Below are 26,085 nucleotides of genomic sequence, written 5' to 3'. Positions count from 1 at the left end.
ATAAAGAATAAAAATTATAAAATTTTAATATTCTAAAGTTTAAGCAACCTCGATAATAAAAAAATCTGACTTATGTCGTTTTGCCTTACAATCACAGTTATACGAACATCTCTCGTTCTTTGCAAGAAAAACAAATTTTCCATGCAGTTGCAACCGATCAAGTTTAAGGAAACATTCTTTCGGTACCATGAGGCCCACAATAGCTTCTGACACGTAGTTTTCCATGGGCCGAATGAACAAAGAGGGGCGACCAAGTAACGAATCAGTGGCAGTGCCTTGTCACTTACAAGCGAAGCAAGAAGGTGAGGGAAACCTGTAACCAGTCTGCGCAAGTTGCGTATCAGGTCTTCAAGTAGTGAATAAAGCGACGGTGATTAAACCGTACCGATATGTGATAATCGACTACTATCGCACACTTCCCGAGCCGATTTTCTTTGAGTTCTTGATAAACCGTTCGAGCTCGTATGTCACAGAGCAGCGAGAAGAAAAGATGACAAATCCAAAGGATGTCAGGAAGAAAGCGCCAGACGGGGGTTGGGGGTGGTTCGTCTGCCTCGGCAGTAGCTTAATTTCGGTAATAATTTTCTTCTAGTTAATACTCTTTTAATTCATCTCTTTTTACTAATATCTTCCCCGCGTATTATTGCTTCTCACTGCAACTACTGCTCGTTTTGGTTTAGTTTAAATACAATTCAGAGACTGTATGTACAAATCACTTAGTTCTATGTCTTAATTATAGTCACTGACTAGAAATGCTCTTAGTAAATAATGAATTAGAGGATTTATTTACCGTTACAATAGTTTAGATTTCTTTAAGGGACTCTTAAGCTACTTTTGCTTCTCTTGTAATGCTGTCAGAGAGGTCTACATTAGTTTTAGACTTAACATTTGAGCTGTCATGCGCTAGTGAAAAACTATAGCGAAAACTGTTACAAAAAGTGAAGCATTATAAAATATGTATGGGAATTGTGACAAAATTTTTAGTCGATTTGGCATGGGTAGGTATTAAAATTTATACTTTGTACAATGGGGATATTTATCTACCTCTGAGTTGCATTTTGCAGTAAATGTCTCCTGCAATTTAGGAAAGCGCGAAAACATCAATTTCGTGTTAATATTCTACCATTTTGCAGACTCTATCGTTCTGAAAAAATTTTCGGTACATTGGGAAGCAAGTGCGTGACTAAAGTGTTCAAAATTACTTATATAATTCTGTTCAATTCGAACTTCTTATCTTAATTGACTGAATCAATATCTGTGACGACAGTGTGACTCACTTGTGAATGATGACAATAATCTGGATTTTGGATAGTATCGTTTTTTTCAGATTTTTCAGACAAAAATGAAGAACGAATTTCTATACTGCACATGCGTAAACGTTAGAAGAATCGTTTATTTTAAAACTAATAATACTTTCAAGTTCCGGATAGCACTTATAATTTGTTTATCATGTTAAAAATTTGAAACTGATTATCATAATCGTATGCATGCAAGTAAAGACGAAATATTGTTTAAATAAAGGCATGACATAAAACTAATTTATTTTTATCTTATAATTTGCATACTGCCAAATCGACTACTTGCTGAAGTTGTTGAAGATAAAGAAATTTTGTAAAAAGAGACTTTATTTGCTTAACAGACCCAATTCTCATCGTTTCATTTATTTATACTTTTTTCGAGCTTCACTCATTACAATTTTCACTCGTTATAAGCTCATAATTCAAGAGAGAGGAACGTATGAAGTGCAGGAAACGTGTTATTTTTGTCTTTTAAAATCGTAAAAATTAAAATTAAAAGCTAAGAAAAAGTGGAATTTAGCACATGAAAATAAATAGGTTTATAGCGAATAAATACTGTACTTAAGACTTTGTCTCTCAATGTAAGTTCGGTTACATATGTATAATGTGTTATTATTAGAATGTGAATCAGAATATATGGGTTCGGTAGACTATGTTTGAAATAATTTTTTTATTGCTTTTAGTTATCTTTAAGATCTTTGGATCCTTCGTTTGGTCTTCTTTTCCACGATCTTTTGATAGAGTTTAATGTGGACTCCACGGGGACATCGATAATAATGAGTATCCTCGATTCTATCGTTAATTTCTCAGGTATCACTGACGTGATTCTTACACTTGCTTATGTTTAAGAATTTTGTAATTACGTGTATAATTGCTTTATTTATAGCCTCATAAATGATAAATTGTATTATTACGTTTTAAATTAATTTACTAGAGTACTAAGTAATAAGTAAACTAAATTTACTCATTATCTCTTGTTACGATTATGTATTTTAAAACTGAAGTTATTTCTTTTTCGATTGTAGGTTTCTTAGTAGGACCTTTGTTGAAGAAATATTCTTATAGAAAAGTAGCTTTCTTTGGATCCCTCCTAAGTTGCACTGGATTAATTCTGACATCAAGAGCAAACAGCATGTTGTTCATTATTTGTACTTACAGCATTTTGGGAGGTATGAAGCAGAAGGAAACACATGCTCAATATACATATACATATAATGTATCAAGAAATTAGTACGCTTCGTTGATGGTTTATCTTTTCTGTTTTATTACTTTTTTAATCATTTTTATCTTCTTAATAATTAGATATTGTAAATTTTCCTTGACCTTAAATGAGTATTGGTATTATCATATTATATTCTACGATACTGTAAGATTGCATCAAATTTGTAACAAGAATTTTATGACACATTTTCATTAAAAAATTAAAATGGTATGATATAGTCTTATTACACTAAAAAAAAAAAAAAAAAACGTAAAAATCGAGGATCATATTGCATGATTAATTACTTTATAGATTTGTTTTAATTTTTACGCCTTTTCCTAGGTCTGGGTACAGGATTAGCTCTTGCCTCGTCTTTCGTTGCCCTAAACACATTTTTCGATAAAAAACGGGGCCAAGCTGTCGGTTTCTCAATGGCGGGAACAACGTTAGCCATGATGCTAGTGCCACAAGTATGGAACAGAAGTTTCATGATTGTATTTTCTGATCAACTGAAAAGTAGATAATTTTGAAGGACAAGGAACATATATCAAAACTTAATTTTTTCTTCTTTTGTTGTAGTTTGTACACCTACTCTTAAATTTGTATGGTTTTCGTGGAGCCATGTTGATTATTGGAGGAGGGGCCCTTCATTCGATTGTCGGTGCGTGTTTATTGCGACCACTTGATGTGCAAGACACAGTAACTGTACAAAAGGTAGCGTTACAATTGGTAGATGGAATTATTTGTATAGACTTTTCAGCTAATGAAAATAATAAGTATATAAGTATAAATAAAATTAGATGCATCTTGTGGGTAAGTAGTGATGAAAGTGAGATCCATGAACTTAATTAATTTGGTATTACAGAATTAAGCTTTTTTTTAACAAAGGCCATCCTTATTCTTTGTATATTCATCCTTATATTAGTGAGCACCATTTCTTGATCAACCTGTATATTTATCTAATGATCTATTCGTTGTGAGTATTCAGACGTTTCTTATCGATCGCGATTCTCATCTCAATTTGTCACTTACTTACAATAGAGGGACTCATATAAAACGCAACCCTCGTAAATTTTTGTCGTTTTCCAGGAGAGCAAAAAAGTATTTCTCTAATTCTTTTTCATCTGTAACTCCCGTTCAATAGGTCAAAATTTATTTTAACAAAATATTTATTATATTACACATATTATGCATCTGATGATATAACTTCCACTATGTTATAGGTCTCGATTCTGACCACTAGTATGTGTTCTTATAAAAGAAATTATAAAATTTGACAAGGGTTTTCTTTTATTTTCTTTCAGAAACAAGAAAAGCCAACAGAAACCGACTTATTACTGCAGAAATATAACAATGATGTAAAGAGAGAGATTACTAATGGCACACAAAACGAAAAAAATGAAAAGACTAGCAAAGTGGAAAAGGAACCCCGAAATTCGTCGTATATTAACAAATTGAAAGAATTCTTTGATTTAGATCTACTTAGAGATGGTGTCTACCTGAACGTGATCTTCGGTTGTAGCTTGTACTACGTGGCTGAATCCAATTTCAAATTGATGACCCCTTTCTTTTTGGCTCATATAGGTAAGTAAAATTTTAGGAAAAAGTAGAGATCCGTGCTGTAGAAAGGAATATTACTTAAGAATTATACAAATTTTACAAAATTATTTCTGAAGTTTCTACACAAAGTATTCGTTTCAGAATACTAATGGAAAGTTATTTTTGAATGTTCTTTACTTACTAAATAATAGTAAATATATGAATGTTAAAATATATTTAAATACAATAGTATTAGAAATATTAAAAGTTCAATCAATCTTATAGCTAATGTAAAGTTAGAGTTACAGTTTCATGATTTGCATACCTTCTGATACAGTAATGTCCTTGCTATGGTACACAGTGGAACGAAACTCGAAAAAACACGATGAACGGTCGAAAATTAAATATAAAATAAAATAAATTTCTTTAAATATTATTTAACTAAGAGTAGATTATTATATTAACGTAATATATTATAGATATCGTTCTGACAGAAATTTTAGCTGTAAATTATTTAAAAAGAATTTTGTTTAAGAAACAGCATTATAAAATTAACTTAAAAAACGAATAGTTTAATTCTGCAGCTTCTGAAGAAGACTATTATCAATAATTTTACAAAAGAGCTAAACTTTGAGTAAAACCTAAAAAGTAAAACCTCGAAAATACTTTTTCGTTAGATAAAAGGATAAACATCTTTCTAGGTTTGCTAACATATTTATCAGTAAAAACTTATGTAAGAAACTTAGGAAGAAAAATGCTAGTAAAAGCTTAAGTAAGAAGCTTGCAATAGTGTTAGCTAGAAATTACAAAGTTTATGACACTTATTTAAAATAAGATTATTCATGAATATCTTTAAAGAGATAAGGCGCAGACAAAAATTTTCAGAGGTGGTTTTATATGTTAAAATAAAACGAAAATCAAATCTGACAAAACTGCATTGGAGATTTTGTTTGTAATTTGTCTGACTTAAAATTTATCTGACTTATTCTACTGCATGCGTACAGTAGCCAGTCCACAATTAGAGACAGTAGAAAAAATCAGCAAAAAAATCTAATAGAGTAAGACGAGTTAGACACACTTGACGCGTGTTTTAGTCGTTTTTTAACAATTATGAAACCAAACCTTGAATACACTTTTATTATTATGCCTGATTTTCGTTTTATTTTAACGTGTCGAATCAAGTTTCGACCGTTCATCGTGTTTTTTCGGGTTTCGTGCCACTTTGCGGCATTGTTTACGATTTCGGTAGACACCTCGAAGGAACTTAACGGTCGATAGGAATGACCAAACTGGAAATTGCTTCTTGTTTGTCAATAACTGCATTCACCGATATTATCGCCCGACTTCTACTACCAACAATCTTCGACAGATTGAAATTCAAGAAGAGGTTCATCGTCTGGTCGTTCTGCTTGTTGGTGGGAATTGGTCGATCCTGTAAGTATTTTTTGTTATTTATTTAAATTCTTAATCACATAATATTACTGTACTTGTGTCATACCATGCATGCATACTCTTATTTTCGAAATATTGATGTTAAAAGTTTGAGACCCTAAATTTATTATCAAGGACTTACATTTTATCATATTATTTTTTAAGGAGTATATTCTTTCAATTCGAGCCCCACCTGCTTTAAAAGTCTTTTTTCCAAAAATCATGCTAATTTGATTATTTCTTTTTTTTTCAGTTTTAGCAGAACAGTCGAAAGGAACATTGTTGGTAGTGACTTTCGTGGTGATAGGGTTCTTGCGTGGAGCCACGTTGGTAAATTTGAATCTCAGCATTTCCGAGTGTTGTTCCTTGAAGAAACTTCCCAGTGCTTTAGGCATGTTTATGGTCTCGAAGGGCATATGCGTTGTCATAATGAGTCCACTACTTGGTATGTTCTATAACTATGAATTCATTAATATTTTAAAGTAGACAATTGCAAATATGTAATAACACGAACTAAGTTTTACTCTTATTTAATAAACTGAACTTCATTAATATTCATCAAGTTTAATACAATACAGGGTGGGCCATTTAAATGGGAACACCTGAATATCTCCGCCGTTTGCAATTCTATAAAAAAACTCTTCAGAACAAAGTTGCACTGTTTGAAGGGGCACGTGTAGCGGTAGCACTATTATTTTTCCAAAGTTATTTCTTCACGAGAATCTAAGGTCATTGAAATTTTTTTAAATATCACTCTATAATTTTTGTCGATATCTTTGTAGAGCATAAAAAAACACATCCAACGACCTCATAAACCATTCTGTTTTGATCATTCAATCTCAAGAAATTTCCATTTGTGATAGAAGTGATGACCATTCACGTTAATGCAACAATTAAGTCTTCTTATTAATGATTTCTGTATATTTTCTAACTCCTGTGGCGTTTATTGAAACACATCCTGCAGTCATTCTTTGCCTCATTTCTTCTGGTGTTGTAGCTTTGTTAAGATAAGCAATATTTTTGAATGTAAATTTCTCGAAATTGAATATTCTTAACAATGTGGTTTATGAGATTATTGAATCTCTTATAAATAATGGAAATATTTATGTGTTCCCGTTTAAATACCCCACTCTCACTTTGTAGATATTTAATAAATCAATAGTTCTAAAATTATTTTATCAATTTGAGTTTTACTAATATTTACCAAGTCTAACATATATTTGTACTGCATGATTTGTTTCTGCAGGATACATCAGAGACATTACTGAAAGCTACACAATTTGCATACACGTGATGACACTATTGATATGCATTACTTTCCTCGCATGGGGTTTCGAGTTCATGCTGGCAGGATTTAGGAAGCGAAAATCACTTTCGTCTGAAGAAGTACAGAACGTGGCAGACAGTTGAAATTTTTAGAAAAATTTCAGTTAAATTTTATGTAACGAACTAATGAAGATTATCATACGATATAATTATTTATTCATACGTAACAAATATTATTATTTTATTGAGGGATCAATGTAACAATTTAGACACTATTATTAATTTTGTAAATAAAATTTCAAATGAAAGCTCTACATTACAAAATTAAAAAATCAATGAAACTGATATTTTCTAGTTATACATGCTGTCTTCTTGTAATTGTACACAAATATTTCTCTAAAAAAACTTTATTTATCTTTCCACCATAAAGTCAAATGAACGTTTCTAGAAAATATATTGTAGAATTCTACAGTATTTATTGAATGTTCTCTTTATTATAATATTTTACACACAATATACGTACAATACACCAAAAATTTCACTCCCTTCCACTTTTCTTAACCTTCCTCCCTCCTTCTTCACTAAAGATGAAGAGGAATCAATTAACTGGGCAATGGTTTATGAAAGATTGTAATAACTATTTGTTTTTTGTAAAAATTACAGATGATAATAAAGACTTAAAATAAACGTTTCATAATCACATTGAAAAAGCGCTTTGATAAAAAATGAAATAGAGTTACTGTTTTTATAGATACATAACTTTACATAAATGAATATCTAATGTAACAAGATAGTTTTGTAAATAACTCTATATTATGAACAGTCCATAATCTTATCATTCTTATAATGTCATGTACTAATAATTTATGTATGTATAGACATGTTTTCAAATCCTTAGAATATTTCTTGTGGTACATTTAGATCAAGCGAGCGAATGTACCTTTTTTCCCACCTTTAGCAACATTCAATTATTATGAATGAATAAAATCGACAAGTTAATGAAAGAATGCTTATGTCACTTAAATTTTTCTGAAAGGGAGCACGAATGAGCATTCGCTCACTTGGTTTAAACGCACCATTATATGTAGATTAAGTGAATAGATACTACATAATAGATGGAACGAAAATAGTAAACATATTGCAAATATTGAATATGTATAACACCTACTTCCCAGAAATGCATACGTATTAAGTGTTTATAATTAGGTGTCATTATCATTACTCAGTCTCGTATATCTAAATGGTTATATGACAAATTTATTCTTGTTTTCGAAATAATGTATTTTTGAACCTTTGTTTTTAACTGACAAAGTTCTTTTAATGCTCTCTCTTCTCTCTGGAAATATAAATTCAATTTTACGCATATCAGTCAAGACCTTAAATTATTCGAAAATATGGTATAGGTTTCTTTGCTTTACAGCCCCAGATATTTAGATCTCCGAATATGCAGGATGTCCCAGAACTCATGGTATAAACGGAGAGGTGATTCTACCTAAAAAAGGAGGATGAAAATGTAAAATACAAATTTTTGATATTACACGCTTCGTTTTCCAGAAAATTGACTTTGAATTTTGACCAAGTATGAGTGTACCAAACTACAATTTTAGACGTTTGAAGGGTAAACGGGGAAAGGTGAATGTTTCTAGCGTACCGTAGAAGTAATCAGTAGCCAGGCCGAGAATATTCCCCTTATCCTGTGTACCCATGAAATACATAACTCAATTCTTTTTTTTTTAACGAAGCACAATAACAAAAATGTTTATTCTTCATATATTTTCAACTTACTTTTTATGTAGAATCACTTCCTTTCCGCTAGTACCATTAGTTTTGTGACACCCTCTATATATTTAAGAATCACTGTTACTTTAATACAAAAAGAGTTTGATGTCAGAACAACTGTAAGTTGTTCATAAATATCTTTTGCATTAAATATTCAAAGTCAAATTAGCAAAAATATTGTGATCCCACTGCACGAACTAGCTATTAATCGCTTATTACAATTCAATATTTATCTCAAAATGTTTATCCATGTCAGATGTCAAGTAAAAATATCTAAAATATCGGTCTAGCTTTCAACTTGGGCACAATAAGGTTGTACTTCCAAATAGCATCAGTAGTTAAGCGGCACAAAATTTTGGGTGGGGAGATGGAGTGAAGGAATGGACCCAAAATATAAAATTCTAGCTTCGAGTATTTAATAGTTTCCAAGATTAAAATTGATCTTCATTGATTAAATTGATCTGGGTTGTTTAGGTAGTGGGGTGCAGAGGGAGGGCAAAGACTAGATATTGAAAAGATCTGTCTGAGTTCTGATTGAAGTCTGTTTATATTTTTTTTCGACTGCAAATTGGATTATTATACAATTTGATGGGGCACCATATACACTGAGTACACACGTACTCGGCAATGATCACTACTATACTGAAGACACTCGTATTAAGTAGTAACGTGTGTATAGGAAAATTTCAACGTATAACTATTAAATAGCTGAAGCTACAGTTTTATATTTTGGTCTATCCTCCCTCTCCTCGCCCCTTCTGAAATTTGGTAACGATTAGCCACTGATGCTTTTCGAAAGAATAATCCTGAAAAATAATCGAATTTAGGAGTAAAGGATCGTTTTCGTGAGATACGTCACGCTATTCACGGATCAGATCGTGCAACCTGTTGGTGCAGGCGTTACATATAAACGAGTTAAAGACCAGACGGTCTAGAGTCGAGGCACGAAGCCGGTTTTTATCGTGCGACTTCCTTTCGTCGAGCCAGTCACGAATAGTCCACGGCTCCGTTCACAACGTACTCCATTTCTACGTCTCATTCAAGATGCGACGCAAAAAAACGCCAGTACAGCTTTGTTCGAGAACATAATCGATCAGTGTATTCGCTTCTTACAGTTGGCTGTCAAGAAGTTCTCAATACTCACAACAGTGCGGATCGTAACTAAACTTAATGCGAAAAGAAATTGCATCTCATCAATTTGAATTTCCGGGTAATGCCTACGTAAAGTATCTGTGTTGTGAAATAGTAATGTTGCAAAAGAGTGTTGTAAAATATCTGTTTCGTGAATGTGACAGTGCACTTAATTGATTAGAACTCGTTAATTGGATTTTGCACATAAGTTGCTTGTATCAGGTGACCAAAATAGTTATGTCGCTTTTGTTTGCTTATATGTTTGAATTGGATTAATTTTTTTATTTATATTTTAAACTACTTCTTTCCAACAAGGGGACAAAATTCCATATGAGATAAATTCCATCTCCGCAAAATACAAAATTTATATAACGAAACAGGTGATCGTTTTTATTCTAAAAGCGAGGGAATTGTTTTGGGTACTTGATGCTCTGCAAGTTGCTAAGTAGTTTCTATGATTGCTGGAAAATAATTATATTTTGTACTCGTTACTAAATTCCGGATCGAAAATGCTACAATTACATATGTCTAGATATTTCGATACTTTTTTTAGCCTTCGTATCTTTTTAGTAAGTGTTTTGTTTACACAGTGATTTTTAAAGAAAGGTTTTTAATCGCCACCTCGTCTTGGAACTCGCGTTATCCGCTTTGTTTGTATTGATGCTTCAGAATGTATGCAGAAATTATTTTTAGCTACTTATAGAGTCTTTCTTTAGATGACTCATTTCAATTTCTCTCGTTGTTCCAATCCAGCTATTGTTTAGTTAGTTTCAATATTTTGATCCGTCTGTTTCTTATGAGATATTTTTATAGTTCATCGTTAGCGTTTGTTTATTATACAGTGAAGAGGTATGAAGTCTCAAAAACGATGTGTAGCATAATAATTATTAGTATTTATATTGAGCTTGAAATGATATTTATGTAAATGACTGTTTTCTTACAAGTTTTACAATAAGGACCACGATCCTTTTGTTAATTAAACAATGAAGAGTTCGAAATTTCCAAAAATGATATTTAAATAACTATTAGTAAGTTTAATTAAATTTAACTTAAATTAATATTTAAATTGTTATTTCCTTGAAGATAGTTCCAAGAACTGATAGGTGTTAGGCATAAATGATGACCGTTAAATGAGTCTTATTGTTAGTAAACCTAGAGAATTCAAACTTCAGATATGTGACCTTCAGATATGATATTCGACAGACATGAACTATGACCTACTCGAACTCTAGAAGATCGGAATGTGGACTTAAATTAATTATGAAAGAAAAAAGGAATATAGCAGACTAGAAACAGTTAAATAATGAAGAAATCTGCTTTCTTCTTAACTGGTAAGTAAAAAAATCTTTTGCTTCTTGATTCTACTTGCTCTGTTGACATTGGAATAAATTCGTAAGGATAAATTTGTTAACTAAAATTCATGGAACAAATTTTGTATTCATGAAACCAAATTGAATTGAAATTGAACTTAAAAGATTACAATAGCTAATAATAACTATCGCGGTGCTTTGACAGTGTGACAGCACTATATGGTAGTACATTGAATGTTCATTTTCACTCTCCAGATGCTCAGCTATTAAATACAATATAAAGAGGGTTCATTGAAGCAAAATGAAACTGTTGACTGAAATAGACTATTCAAATTAGAATTTATTTCTTCCGCTGAAGCCAGATACTCTTATATTCAAAGGTAGAGGCAAGTGTACTGAAAAGAAAAAAATATATATTTACAATTATTCACCATGCATCCAACGCGCCAAAATTCAAATTCCTTTAAAATAAAATGCTTCTAAAAAAAACTATAAAAGACGAATTAATTAATTTTCCCCGTAGTTACTGCTTCAATTTAATGTACAATAGTATAAATACAAAATATTGTATACTAACGGTACGTTTGTATATAAATTTGTACATATTTACATATATATACTATTATCCCAGATAGCACACAACGTCTTGAAGACGTCTATTTTATGCCCATTTTATGCCTGAACGTTTTACGACATAATTTCGATGTTTTTAAAACATTCGACAATAGACGTCTTAAAGACTTTCGAAATTTGTGTCGATAAGACGTTTTAAAGACATACAACATGGACATCTTAAAGACGTCTATTTTTTATGTGAACTTCTTATAGACGTCTTTAAGATGTCTTACGAATGTATTGTAAGACGTCCTAAAGATAGTTATTTGTAACTTTGGATGTTTCAACCACGTCTTTTAGACATTTTCAGTACTTTGCTGGATATCTTTAAGACATTTTTAAGACATCTGTGTGCTATATGGGATATATTAATTATGAATAAATTACTATAATTATATATAAATTGTTTGTTATATAATAATTATTAATGTAGATTATATTTACGACAAACAAAATAAATTAATTAGTTTTTAGCAGCTTTTCTAATATGGGAATTGTAGTTACATTAGAGCAATTTCAATTTTGACTTTGGCGCGTTGGTTGAAAGGTAAATAATTAAATAATGTTTTGTCATTTCATGTGAGTCTTAATGTTAAATTTTTCTAAATTAAAAAAATCATCCAAGATTTTTGAATATATTCAATTAATAGTCGATAAATTTAATTGAATAGACGACTAAAGTTCACATTGATGCAAGAACTTACGGATAATTATTTACTGTATCGCTTATCTGTATCTATTAAGAAATATTAGTCTATGTGTATGTATCTCTGAATTATGAATAAACTTCTATAAGCAATTTATAAATGATTTATTAACATATTAATTAGTTGTTTATAATTCTTCTATCATTATGAGATATTAAGTATACATTCTCCGACGCAATTTCATTCGAGCAACATTTCTTAACAAATATTATTATTAAATAATATTATTGATAAATAGTAAATGACTAATCACCAATCATTATTAATCCAAAAAGAAGATTAATTGCCAATTATTATGAACTCAAAAAGAAGATTTTGAAAGCAGTTTCACGATTATTAAAATACACAAATGTATGTCTCGAGATATTGTATTCTATATTAGTCGTAACAATTGTCGTATATTTTATCAGCATATTGTTTCTTTGTTGAGAACGAAAATATTCATATAATTATATCAGTAAATACTCCAAGGTCGTTAATTTGGAGCAGATAAGAAAATTGGAATTCTTAGACTCATCATCTATAATTTAATAAACGTATTAAAATATTTAAAATATCGATAACAATATTCTACAACATCGTCTAAATGGATTGTATACATTATTTATATCACACAAATATGACTTTAAACTGTTTTATCCGCGTAACTGTATTTTGCAAGTACTTGATTAAACTCTTTCTTTAAAACTATTTGAATTTATTATTTAAGTACATTGAAGGTACTGTTCTTTAATCCAATTTTTCGTAAAATATGAACGTGTATAACGCTGCTAATAATATCTATTATTTAATTAGCTTTAAATTCCTATTTAAAAAATATCGGTTTAGAGTAACATTCACTTAAAAATAATATAATAGATTTTTCAAAGTTAGTATTTTTTGTAACTATACGGGAAGTATCAGAAAATATAGGACATTTTTGGAAAGTAGGTCTTAGGCACAGAAGTATGAAAAAGGTTTATGTGCACATATACATGTATGTATGTCTGAAAACATTCAGTGTTTTATATAAATAAAATGCTATTTTGTATAACGAATAGTGTGGTGTACCCTTTAAGGTCCATGACCGTACTCCAATCATTTAAAAGACCAAAACATCTCTGGGCCTAGCAGAAGTTTAAAGGAGATAGTGCACCATATAGGCAGCTACTATTCCACTGTTTTAAGCAGTATAAAATAGCATATAACTAGAAAATTAACCCTCGTAAGGCGAATAGTTTTCGACGGACGTGGGAGATGAATGCAGGGTCATTTTGACTCATAATAGAATTTCTATTGCAAATTAAATTTATGAAGGAATTATATAGGATGTTTCTTAATAGCACGGCATAACTTTAAGAGGCGATCAGAAGTGATAAGAAGGCTTCGTTTGTTATAAGCGTCTAAAAATCTGATAAAAATCACCAGAAATGAACCCGCGCGGAGGTCTCGAGCAGTGTAGCCCTGACGCAAGGGAAGGGAGAAGTTGATTTCTCCCAAGATTTTTGTCTTATTTTGATGTCTAGAATCACCCATTAAAGTTATACCATGTTGTTCAGTAACAAACAAACAGAAATTTGTATGATTTTTGCAAATAAATTTATTGTATTTTTGACATCTTACACTATATTGAGGGCCAAAGTCACCCTGTATTCGTCCCACGAGAGTTAAGCATTCCAAAAATGTGTGCACATTAACTTTTTTCATTGTCCAGGTACGTAGAAAGTACCCTCCTTTTTCTGGTACACCTTGTACATGTCTTACTACAATAAACAGGTATTATATCTATACTGAAGTCAAGAGACGTAGACTGCAAATAAAAGATAAGGAAAAGCTTGTTCATCAATGCATACAAAATTTAATCTAACAGTAACTAAAATTAACGCTATTAATCTACTAGGTATGCAGGTGCTTAATCCTACAATAAAATAAGCTGTATTCGATGAAAAGAACCTCTCTCTTACAACAAAATAAAATATTTAAATAAAATACATTAATATGGGGCTAATAAGTTAATTGAATTATTTTATGAATATTTATTCTAAATGCTTTGTATTTTTCACACGAAGAAACAACGATTATTTTTAAAAATTGAAATGGAGACTAAATAATATTGTTTCATATAAAAATTTAGCATGCAGTGGAGAGGAACACGTTCTCTTAAGTAATTTCTGTTTAAATGTTAATAAATCCTGTATACTTTTTACTACAATTTTTATTTTCACTATTTAAACTAGAGAATTTTTCTCAAATTTGCTACAGATGAAGTTTTTAACACATTCTTCGCAGCAGGACATTATTCACAATTTAGGATTATGATTTTGTAAAAATGATTCATACAACATAAGTCGTGCATTCATGATTTATTATGTATGTATACATAATTAATTCATGCATTCAACAATTGCATTATTTTTTTAAATAAAATTGCATATTATTTCTACATAGGTAGATTGAAACCTAGTGTCTCTTCGTAATAAAGTGTTGAAGTGAAGAAGAAAGTATTAGTATTTTAAATAAATGGCTTTTGCTGAAGAACGTACTAAAGATTTACTGAAGAACTTCGTTATAAACTTTTTCTACGTCACTTCGATATTGATATTTACAACACTTTATTTACAACATGATCCATCGACACACAATTCATATGTGACTACACACTGTTTAAAAGACAAATATATCATCAATTCAGTGGTATATAGGGTGTCTCAGAAATAGGGGACCAAACTTTGTCATCGTATATTACTCTTCCTTAGGATAAAAAAGGCCATATAAACATAGGTGTGTTTAGATAGTTTTCTCCCTTTTTAAGATGCTGCATGTGACGGAATTTGAAATATACCAGAACTTTTTTAAGACTTTTTTAACATTTTTGACAGTCTCTGAAATGTCGCTGACAAGCGCTTGTTATTTCACAAAAAATATCGTTCTCCGCAATTTTTTAGACGTAAATTACAAGCATTTCTAAAATATCTTTTCACAAACAAAAACGAAAACTATTTTACTTGAAGAAGGTACCTATGTGAACCTATATGAACAGATTCGCCATGATGAAGTAGAGCACTAATAACTTTTGTATGTCTTCGAAGCAATTTACAATGTCTATTTGTAATACGTTTTATAAAAACGTCTTTGAATTTCTATCAGTATGACCACATAAAGTCTTTAGTTTACAATACGTTACTAAATAATGGTCAGGAACTACGACAACGTATTCAAGAGAGTTGCTAGTTGAATTTGAACAATATCTGATACCTTTAAGCCTGCATTTGAGCCGAATATGTGTTCACTTCGAACCATTTCGGTAAACATAGTTGAACAATTAGTATAATACAAAAATAGTTATAATTTAGAAACAAGGTCTTATTGAACATATGTTCATATGAACTTTTTTTTATATTTTAGTGTTCTGAATTCACCCCTGAAGTTATGCCCATATATGTTTAGAAACACCCGGACAATACCTACTAATTAGCTTTCACAATCCTACTTATTGTACACGTTTAAAATACATTACTTATTATTAATTAAAAGTAGATACAATTGTCTATTTTAATACTCGCGGATTTCAACAATAATTTGTATACCACTTCATTTCAATTATTTCATATGTAAAATGGCAAAAAGCTTCGATCCATATAAAAGAAATGAAACGTTTATATTTAAAAAATATAATGCAATTGTTGAATGCACATGCATTGTAGGTACTTACAAAAAATATGATCCTACAAATGAAACGGTGTATTTGGCGAAGAGAATAGAGATTAAGAAACGAAAATTGGGATTTTGCTATTAATAATATGTTGAAACCTTGTCCTGTATATCAGTAACAGAAAGAGAAAGCAAATGCAGTCCTTAAGGATAATAAATCTTGCTATGAAATTTACATCAGTTTGAAAGAGGAAATGAATCTCAGAATTATTTCCTGGTGCAAATTATTATTGTATTTTTGAACATACTCGCTCCTTAAAATAACCGATTCAAATAAGGGTCTCTTTCAGTTGTTCATCTTCTTCCTCCGAAACTTTTTTAACTGCACTGAGAACGGATTTATGGTTTAAAATATTTGCTGATTTTTAATTTAAAACAAATTGTATGAACTATCCTGTAGACTCAAGAACACCAAATAATACATAATTTGAACGATTGTCAATAAACTTACCAACACGGAATTAACATTGAACTGTCACGAATCGGATAAATATGAATCTATAATAATTTTACTATTCTCACTTATCACATTTTTTATCATTCTTCTAACCTGATTAGAAAAATTTCTTTCACGCGAGTACTCGTTTGACAAAATCTTCTCAATGATAAACACAAAACAAAGGAAATTTTAAATCGTATCGCTACAGGACTATAAACAGTTCTTATCTCTGAATTCTCGTGTGTACCTAATACTAACCCAGGCGGTATCTTATCACTCGTTCAATCCAGTTTCATATTTAGTCGACATGTTAAAGTTGCAGTATATCACCGGCTCCTAAGCGAATCGTGAAAGAAGAAGCTACCCTGATATTCAAAGTTATTTCCGATTTAGTGTTTATGAGACGATGATCGATGTAACGTCGCGAGGAGAAAGTGACAGGGGCTGGGCATGGATGATCCTCGTCGCTGTGACAATCGTCAACGTAAGTACTTTATTGTTCAGATTGTTTCTTGTTTCAATCCAAGTTTGCCTGAGTGATCAAGATACTGTGCACAAAGCATTTATCTTGAATATACAAAGGAACATCAGATCGCAAGAAGCTTCTATAAAGGTTCGGTATTTTATCTAGACAGTCGAGTAACTTGATCTTCGTTAAGCGAACACAAATATAAATTATTTAAATTATATAAATATAAATTTGTGAAGCAAATAAAAACATATTTTAATGTCTTCTTTTGCTTTAAAAGAATATTGAGACTGTGAGAGTATAAGAGTGTCGAAAAATAAAATAAGTAATAATTGATTACATTTTAATATTCAAAAGCTGATTGTGTAAATCTCTGATAGGGATATTATGAATGCATTTTAATTTGTACATGTATATATAAAATTGTACAGTCGGTGGTATTTGTTCTTTTATCAGTCTCTCGATTTCTGACTTTTAAACTTGGTTTGTGTGTAGTGTAGAAACAAAGTAATAGTACAGTGTTTGTAAACAGTTAGAAGTAAGTAATAGAATATCAAAATTCAAAGTACGACAATTATCAATGAATCGGGGAAGCGTTAATTACGGGAACAGTACTCTATGTATGTATATCAGTCAAACTGCATGTCAGTTTGGAGTTGGGTCAGTTTTGAAGTAATCTAGAGCTAAATTAATTATAAAGAAGTTTGAAATTATGAGGGAGTTAGTTTTGAAGAGAAACGAAGAGTATTCAGTATCTAAAACTAGAATGGAATTAGAATATCGATTGACAAAGTTGAAAAATTTAATTTTCTCTGCAAAATAAGTGAACTTGAAATAGAAAAAAAATTTTAGAACAGACATGACAGAAATTTGTGCAAATTTTGACAATCCTTAATATTATTACAAGTTAAGAACTAATACAGGCAACAACAACGTGTTTGAAAGAAGAAAACTAAAATTAAGTAAACATTCAATATTGAAATGAATGTAACGTCAAAGGGTTATAAAAACAAGTGAATTGGTTGATAAAAAAGATATGTCACAATAATTTACAATATTTGTTCCTATCAAAAGCTAATATCAACTATAAGAATTTTCCTATCGACAAGTAGTAAAAGTTCAAAACTTTGAAAGATGAATATATTGTGAAAATAGTATACAGGAATGTTCGATGACAAATCTCAGAAATTTTAAGTGATGATTGTACATGCTAAAACAGAAAAATAGTATACAGGAATGTTCGATAACAAATCTCAGAAATTTTAAGGGATGATTCTACATGCTAAAACAGAACAAAAATTAAGAGAGAAGTTTCATCTCAAAGCTTTATTTTAAAATTATTACATTATTTGAAGAACGTCTGAAGTTCACGTGTAGCGTGTCTAACTCGAGAATTATTCTACTGAGGGTGTACTTTAGTCAGGTCAGCCATCAGCATCAGTAGAATAAATCAATTCAGACACATCTCGCACATATTTTAAACGCATCTTTAACAATTAATAACTCAGAAACGAAGTCTGAAACGTAATTTCGTCATACTTCATTTTCATCTTATTTGAGCCTGTCGAATCATCTTTTCAAACTGACAACTGTATGCATTAACACTCTATATGTATTAAAAAATTATTTATTTATTCAACTTTTCATATACAGTTGAAAAGTTAATTTTTCAACGTAATTGGAAGAAGACACCTGATTCACTTGTCAAATGACTAATATATTATTCAAGCTTTGTACATAGCCATGGTTAATGAATATGCATGAGTTTGAGTCTATTCATTGAACAATTTCTATTGCACATTTTTCTACTTGTACAAATGTCTATCATTTGAATACAGATAAATATTCAAGTTAAGTTTTTGACAAACACCTCGGAAACTAAGGCCGACCGCCTATTATGTGCAAAGGAAACAATTATTCAAATTTGAAATCATAAAAATCAGTAAGGAACTAGTATATCAAGAACTTCACCAAATATAAAATTGTATAAAAATCCTCAGTTTACTTATAATAATATATTTCACTTATAATTTACATTGTTCCTAATTTACCTAACCACTTGAATATGTATAAAGAAAAATTGAATGTTTGTTACGCTTTTTCAATTAAAATAATTGTAAAGGAGGTACACATATATCTCCTGTAATTTATTAAGTAGGAAATATTTCAGTTGGCAGTACTTCCGGCGCAACAATGCTTCGGCCTCATCTTCACAGAACGTTTTACATCTCTTGGCATCAGTGCCACGCAAACGTCATTGATTCTTCACCTGACTGGAACCATCACTTGCAGCTTGGGTCTAATAAGCGGGCCAATGTTCAAGATGTTCAACTTTCAACAAGTTGCTTTCTGTGGAGGCTTAATTGTCACTATTGGCATCTGTACCACTGCCTTTGCGCTGTCTCTTCCAGCCATTATTGTGACTTACTGTATTGTCATTGGTAATTCATCATTTCTATCTTCTTTTTGAACGATATTAATAAGAAGCTTATTAATGACAAAAGACTTGTGAGAAGCTTAATACGCTTATTATCTGATAGATAAAATTTTAGTAGGTGCATAAAATAAGGAAAATCTTAAGTACTCTTTTTGATTGCCTATCCATTCAGTTATTAGTAAAGAAAAGTATTATAAATGATATGGAAGATATAGACGAATAAAATCTTAAATTAGCTTTCTTTAGTCCATTTCTAGTAAAAATAATTGTTAAACAAAATATTTGAAATAAATTTGGAGATGAATATTTGAAAATTGCTTAAATTTAAATAAGCGAAACATTTTTTCAGTATTATTGAATTATTATATTCTATTTGCAATTCTCTTAAGACAATATAAATATCTATTAATAATTATACAGTTCATGGATTAGGCAAGCCTTTCAATTTTTTTTGATTACTTTTTTATTGAAAAAATTGTTCTTTAATTTATGCTTATGCGCTCATTTATAATGTTACTTACTAACTAACTAGTACTTCTATACAAAAATTAATGAAATTCGTTTTTTTTTATCTTTTTTAACCCCTTCTTTCCCTCACGTAACCATATCTCTATCTATGAATCGAAGTCAAAATCTTATCTAAATTCTCTTTATTTGCTACTGCCAAGCAGTAGAAACAAATGGAATATGAATTTAAATATTTTGGGAATGCTAAAGTATTTTCATGAAACACATATTTGATGTGGACAATGCTCAAAATATAAATATTTTCTGTAGTTTTTAAAGAATTTCTGAAATGAAGGGTAAATGGGTTCTGGACCAAAAATACTATGGTAAAATGATACAAATTTGGTAATTTACATTATCTATATAGGATATCCAAACTAAGACAGGCCACCTAATTATCTCCTCTGTTTTTAATAACGCGAAAATCATCCATGATGTTATTTAAACGGTTTTGAAGCAGGATTATCATAGAAGAATAATCTTTTATGTACGATCATTTTTTCAGTTTTTTCGATTTTTGTGTTATTAAAAACAAGAGATATTTAAAAGTCCCGTATAAGTACAAATTTAAATTCAAAATCAATTATTTTGTTAATATTAAAATTGCACAAATTATGATTTTAGGTGTCGGGTACGGAATCACGTTCCCAGCGACGAATCTAGCGCTCAATACGTATTTTAGAAAAAAACGTAATGTGGCCATGGGGTTGTCGGTGACCTTGACTGGTCTTGGTCCCATCGTGATGCCTCTCCTGATTGCGAAACTGTTAGAGAATTATGCTACGACTGGGACTCTTCTGATTCTTGCTGGAATTGCAACGCATTCGTTCGTAGGAGCCTCATTGCTGAAACCTTTTGCAAAACCGGAAGTGAGTTATCGATATACTGAACCGCAATTCTTAAGAGGACACTGTGCAAAGCAAAAAATATTTCTCTTATAACCCTTTTATATACATTGTTATGTGAACAAGCAAACTATGTAAGCAAAATTTGTTATTGAAATCTTTTCCAGAATTTTTCTTTAAGAACTTTTTCAGAAAAAAAAAGAAAAACTGTTTAGGAAGAAGTCAGAAAATGTTTTCAAGACAACTTTGGAAAGAACTAAGATGTTTTCAAAGTCAGTGACTTTTTTATTGGAGATAATTTAAATTCTCTTCCGTGTCTTTAGAACACAACTTGTCATATAATTAAGTTTAATTAGATAAATATGTAATTAAATATTTAATTACATTTCGCTAAGGTAGAAACTGCTGAATATAGTTGTTAGCGTTTTTCTAGAATTTTTAATGTGCTCGCTATTTTAGTAAATTCTCTAAATTAGGAACATATGTAGACAATTTACATCATTTTCTAAAATTTTATGCTCAATTTATCATAAACTTACCATATTTTTGAGTTTCAAGACAATTTGTACCTGCAGTGTTTCAAAATTTGCTATTTCAACGAATTACTTCACAATAAATCTCCAGAAAATTTATTTTCATTCTGCGGTTCCGTGTCCTCTTCAAATCCGAGAATAAAGGCAAATGATTAACGTTCATCGGTAGATCTGATTCCCGATAGATAACAAGTATAGCAAAGGGCAATGACATCACGGCATCTTCCGCAGAGTGCAACAATGGCGGTACTGTAAAACGGACTGTCAAATTGGAGTATAAAAACGAGATTGATGTTCAAAACGGTGTCTCATGTCAACTTTTGAATGAAAAAGTGGAATCAGACGCGACAGAATGCGAGCAGCTTCCCACGCATAACGATAAAATTGAAAATAAAAATAAACAAACTAGGAAAACAGTTCTATCAATAATCTCTGAACACCTGGACCTCGACCTCTTGAAGGACAGTTGCTATGTTGCTGTAATTTTAGGTAACTTTCTGCTCTGTTGGCTTTTTAACGTTAGCAATCATTTTCTTACTAACATTGTCAGCAATCTAGATCGTTTATGTCTACCAAAGATTTTATGTTTTAGGCTTTTGAGCAATCTACAAAAATTATGTGCTATTTTTTAATATCACTAGAATATCATGTAACGTTTCTTTTAGTTTCTTTTTAGTCAGAGAGTAATAAGGTTCATACCTCAGAATGGCCGGATTGCTGACGAAGAGTTAAACACTTTATCATTTTTCAAATATTTTAGTTCAATAATGTCCAAGCCTGGTACACAGTAGAATTATATACTTGATACAAAATTGAGAGTCAGGAGAATACAAATTTTTGTTTTGTTATAATTAACGTTTCTCTGTCTCTACAGGTATGGGGGTGTCCTTGGTCGCCGAAACGAATTTCAACGCTATGTTGCCTTTCGTCCTCGCAGAACTGTCGGGATTAGAGAGGAATTCAGTTGCGACTGTGATGTCGATTCAAGCGGTATCAGATATTACCGGACGCCTGTGTGTACCACTAGTGGCGCACAAAGCTGGATGGACGTCTAGGAACCTTTATGTAATATCCTTAATAGGAGCTACCCTCGGAAGGATCAGTACGTACAGCAACATAAAGTATTCGAAAACAAGAAATCGACCCCGTCACGGCAACGAATATACTTCTGCTTGGTGGGTTGATTTCAGGTTTATGCTAATGTATGTAAATCCTATGAAAACGAAAAGGAATCCAGTAAATCTACGAATTTACGAATGAGTCTTGTGTTTTGTGCTGTGATGTAATCGCAGGGACTATGATTACTGAATTTATTTCACTTCTTTAAGAGAGTTCTGTATGTATAATATATTTTATACAAAATGAAACATATTTATATTTCAATATTCCAAGGGGTGGTAGGGGACCCCACATTGGTTACAAAATATCTTATGACATAGTATTCAGTCTGCTTTCATTTTGCAGTAATGACGCTTTAAAGTTAACATGTCTATACAGCAAACTAATAGTCAAAGGATTTTGTAATTTTGCAAATATATTGAGGAACAATCAAACAAAAAAGTCTTAATACATTGTGTTGTATCTCTTACGGTTTAATTTTTATAAAGCTTTAAAGGTCGAAAATGCTTGTAGGAAAAAACGTAGGTAACAAACACACAGATGAAGTGTAGACCACATGATCGCAGGCAGTCAGCTGTTCAAGATGACCCAGTGATCGAGACAGCAGAAAGGCAGAAACTATTTTACAGTAGGAGTTCCATTAAAGGACTTGTGTCTATGAGGTTCTTGATACGTGTTAAGGACCTTTCGAAACAAACATGATATTCTCAAGCAACTAACGTTTTAGGTCAACGGACTCTTTGAATGAGTTTATCTCAACGATACGCATGAGCTACTCTTCATTTCGAAATATAGTGCTAACCTTAAAACATTATTACTGCAAAACGAAAGCAGATCGGACACTATGTACACCGATTGGAAAATCACATTTTGTCCACCGATTGAAAAATCCTACTACCCCTTCAAATATTTCACGAATACTTGTTACACTCTGTATACCGGATATCTCAAAAATAGTGGTCCAAATGGAAAAGGGGTGATTCTACATGAAAAAGTAATTCGAAAATACAGAATACTATTTTTGGAAGTCGTGCTTCATTTTCGAAAAGGTTAACTTTGAAGTACAGTTTTAGGGATCTGAGGAGCGAAGGGTAAATAAGAAAAGGGGAATGTCTTCAACTTCCCGTAGAATCTATGATTATTTTACATTTTCAAACTGGTTATTCTATATTTTCAACTTATTTTTTTATGTAAAATCACTAAGTTTTCGCTTGTACCACCACTTCTAGAACACCTTTATACATATATATTTTTCGTCCCATTGTTTTAAAAGTAGTATCAATAAATAATTGAGGTTTCCCCGAGTAAAATGAATCCAAATATAGCACAAATTGTGACAGGTTTGATTTTCGATCACTAATCCGGGGTAATAAATTGAGATTGATATTGATTCGATTTATACCGTGTGGGGGTTCATTTTACTTGGAAAGACTTCACTGATTCAGTGATAATATTTTTGTACAAATAAGATGAAAATGATAGAGATGATAAAATTTTCGGAATTCCTTTAAAAAACTGTGTTTATACGCATAATACAATTGCTGCACACTTTACGGTCTAAAACTGAACAAATACTTTTGATTTCAGTATTATCAACCTGGGGTAACACTTTCATCGCGGTAATTTGTGTTGCACTGATCATTGGCGTGTCGAAAGGCACAAAGGCAGTTTTTCAAGCATTGATAATTCCTGATTACGTTCCGCTTGAGAGATTGCCAGCTGCATCTGGAATGCAAATGGTCTGCAACGGTATATTATCCATTGCTATAGGTCCCATTATAGGTAAGTGGTCATGTTATTTTAGACAAACCTTAATACAACATACTTTTTTATTTAAAGAAAAACAAAACAAATTGCGAAGAGACATAAACTGTTTATAAAGTCTTGTAATTTTATACTTAAACATGGAACTAATTGTTTATATTACTAATATTTTAAATTAGTTTCTTAATATATGCACTGTTTTATACACTTATGTTTAAGGTGTGGTGCACGACGCGACGAACAGTTACGTGAGTGCTCTTCATTTCACTTCAATTCTAAGTCTCTCTTGCATTCTCCTGTGGTACCTAGGAGGACTTTGGAAATCCAACAGAGATCCAAAACATCTCAGCGAAAATAAGGACACGATAGAAGTACAGGAAGACCCTTTTGAATTTGGTGCTTAAACAGTGATTACAATTCCACTAGATAAAAATAAGACGCGACATTTGAATATATTTCCTTCCAAATTTAGTTTTTCACGTATATTTCGAAGACTAAATCACTGAAAGTATACTAAGATTGTTAAAAAACTTTTATTTTTACAATTCCTGAAACTAGCAAAGAACTTTTTTCTTAGGTCTCATAAATTTTGAAATCTTGAAAATTTTAAACATCACAAATGTCTCCAAATACAAAAATTCAATTGAGAAACTTCTCTTTATATATCTGTATGAAAATATGTATAAAAATAGTCAATAGCCTGTTACATTCATAGAATAAGTATAACAATCAAGGCAGTTAACGTTTTCTATATGTACATAATAATCTTTACAACATAACATATATGAAAAAATGAAGACAGAAACATTTTTAAGTACGTACTTAAGAAAACGAAAAAAAAAATTAAACAGTAACACATTGTATAATGAAGTACTGAAGTTTTGAATAATTCATAATAATGTTAAAACACTTTTGTAATGACGCATCATTCATAAGTAAAGTATTACATCACTGTACATATAAAATTATATTATTTTGTTACTAAAGCGAAAGAGTAATAAAAAATATATTTTCTGAAATTTTTTTAATTTATTGTCCTACTACACTTTTAGAATACTCCAATTATAATTCGATTTGTATTATATTACGAAATAATACGTAGGTATACGAATCGTGTACAAAGTATTCGACGTCAGGTGTCAAAAGTCAAAAGTTTTAAGGGGTGATCCTCCATGCTGAAATAAGAGGAAAATAAAGATAGACGAAATGCGTTTCAGGCATCGTTTTCGTGTTATTAATTGACAGGTTTATGGGAAAAAAGGAATGTCAGTTTTAACGAACTCTGAGTTTAACACTTTTTCGTATGTTTTTGTGTGTGTTCATTATCACTGACTTTAACGCATTGCGAATTAAAGTTCTTTTCAAATTTTATAGTTATAAGAAATTAAAGAGTACAACGAAAAAATGAGGACTATAAGAAAAAACAATGCAGGAAAGGGGAATATTTCAGGCTTCGCCAATACTTTAGAGACCTATAAGTTTTAAATGTGTTCTGTGCATAAAAAGCTTAAAAATTCTACTCTGAGCTTTAGAAGGCGATGCCTCGACCAAGAGCTAAGAAACGAAGACACCAAGGCGATGATCGAGACGATGATATTACAAATCCGACCAAGCTTCGAAGACAAAAAGTAAAGAAGAAAGTAACACAAGGGAAAGCGATAATAAAACCAATTTTTTCCCGTCATTCCTTCTTTTTGCTTACAATATTGTTGGAATTGTTTTCATTTTTTATAGTTTACTATGTTATATATTATTCAAAATTATAAGTAAAAGTTGAAAATGATGTTTTATTTTGATATATAAGAAAATGTTGTGACATTATATTGAAAACTAAATTCTCATTTTCTGAAAAATGCTAAAATTTGATACTCCTATTTCCCGTGGATCCTTTTATTGGTGGGACAACTTCTAAAAATTGAAATACGCGTGAAATGTGTTTGATTAGAAACTTATGCAAGTGATCTTCCTGTGTCTGTCCTGACTAATGCACACTGACAGTAAACTA

At 31.0% G+C, this 26,085-nt stretch overlaps 2 protein-coding genes across 13 annotated transcripts; both read left to right on the top strand.

The window, feature by feature from the left end:
* Positions 1–232: 232 nt before the first annotated feature.
* Positions 233–6,974, top strand: LOC143185073 (monocarboxylate transporter 12-like). Its single transcript, XM_076387798.1, has 10 exons — positions 233–302; positions 474–574; positions 1,982–2,108; positions 2,324–2,467; positions 2,842–2,969; positions 3,079–3,213; positions 3,804–4,083; positions 5,317–5,472; positions 5,723–5,914; positions 6,716–6,974. The coding sequence occupies exons 1-10, from the start codon at positions 233–235 to the stop codon at positions 6,877–6,879; spliced, it is 1,497 nt and encodes a 498-aa protein (XP_076243913.1). The 3' UTR covers positions 6,880–6,974.
* A 2,534-nt stretch (positions 6,975–9,508) lies between these two features.
* On the top strand, positions 9,509–24,791 carry LOC143184887 (monocarboxylate transporter 14). 12 transcript variants are annotated; one of them, XM_076387452.1, is made up of 9 exons: positions 9,509–9,724; positions 10,849–10,976; positions 16,723–16,890; positions 19,034–19,316; positions 20,444–20,688; positions 21,383–21,686; positions 22,072–22,299; positions 23,904–24,098; positions 24,300–24,791. In XM_076387452.1, exons 3-9 carry the CDS (start codon positions 16,813–16,815, stop codon positions 24,482–24,484), a joined length of 1,518 nt encoding a protein of 505 aa, XP_076243567.1. In that variant the 5' UTR covers positions 9,509–9,724; positions 10,849–10,976; positions 16,723–16,812; the 3' UTR covers positions 24,485–24,791. The 12 variants fall into 12 exon arrangements, with proteins under 12 accessions (XP_076243567.1, XP_076243566.1, XP_076243564.1 ...); XM_076387451.1 differs by having other exon boundaries at positions 10,833–10,976; XM_076387449.1 differs by having other exon boundaries at positions 10,818–10,976.
* The last annotated feature ends 1,294 nt before the right edge of the window (positions 24,792–26,085 follow it).

Source organism: Calliopsis andreniformis, chromosome 10 (assembly GCF_051401765.1).
Source record: "Calliopsis andreniformis isolate RMS-2024a chromosome 10, iyCalAndr_principal, whole genome shotgun sequence".
NCBI classification, from domain to species: domain Eukaryota; kingdom Metazoa; phylum Arthropoda; class Insecta; order Hymenoptera; family Andrenidae; genus Calliopsis; species Calliopsis andreniformis.
The sequence above is the reverse complement of the archived record's forward strand: the minus strand, read 5'-3'. Positions and strand labels throughout refer to the sequence as shown.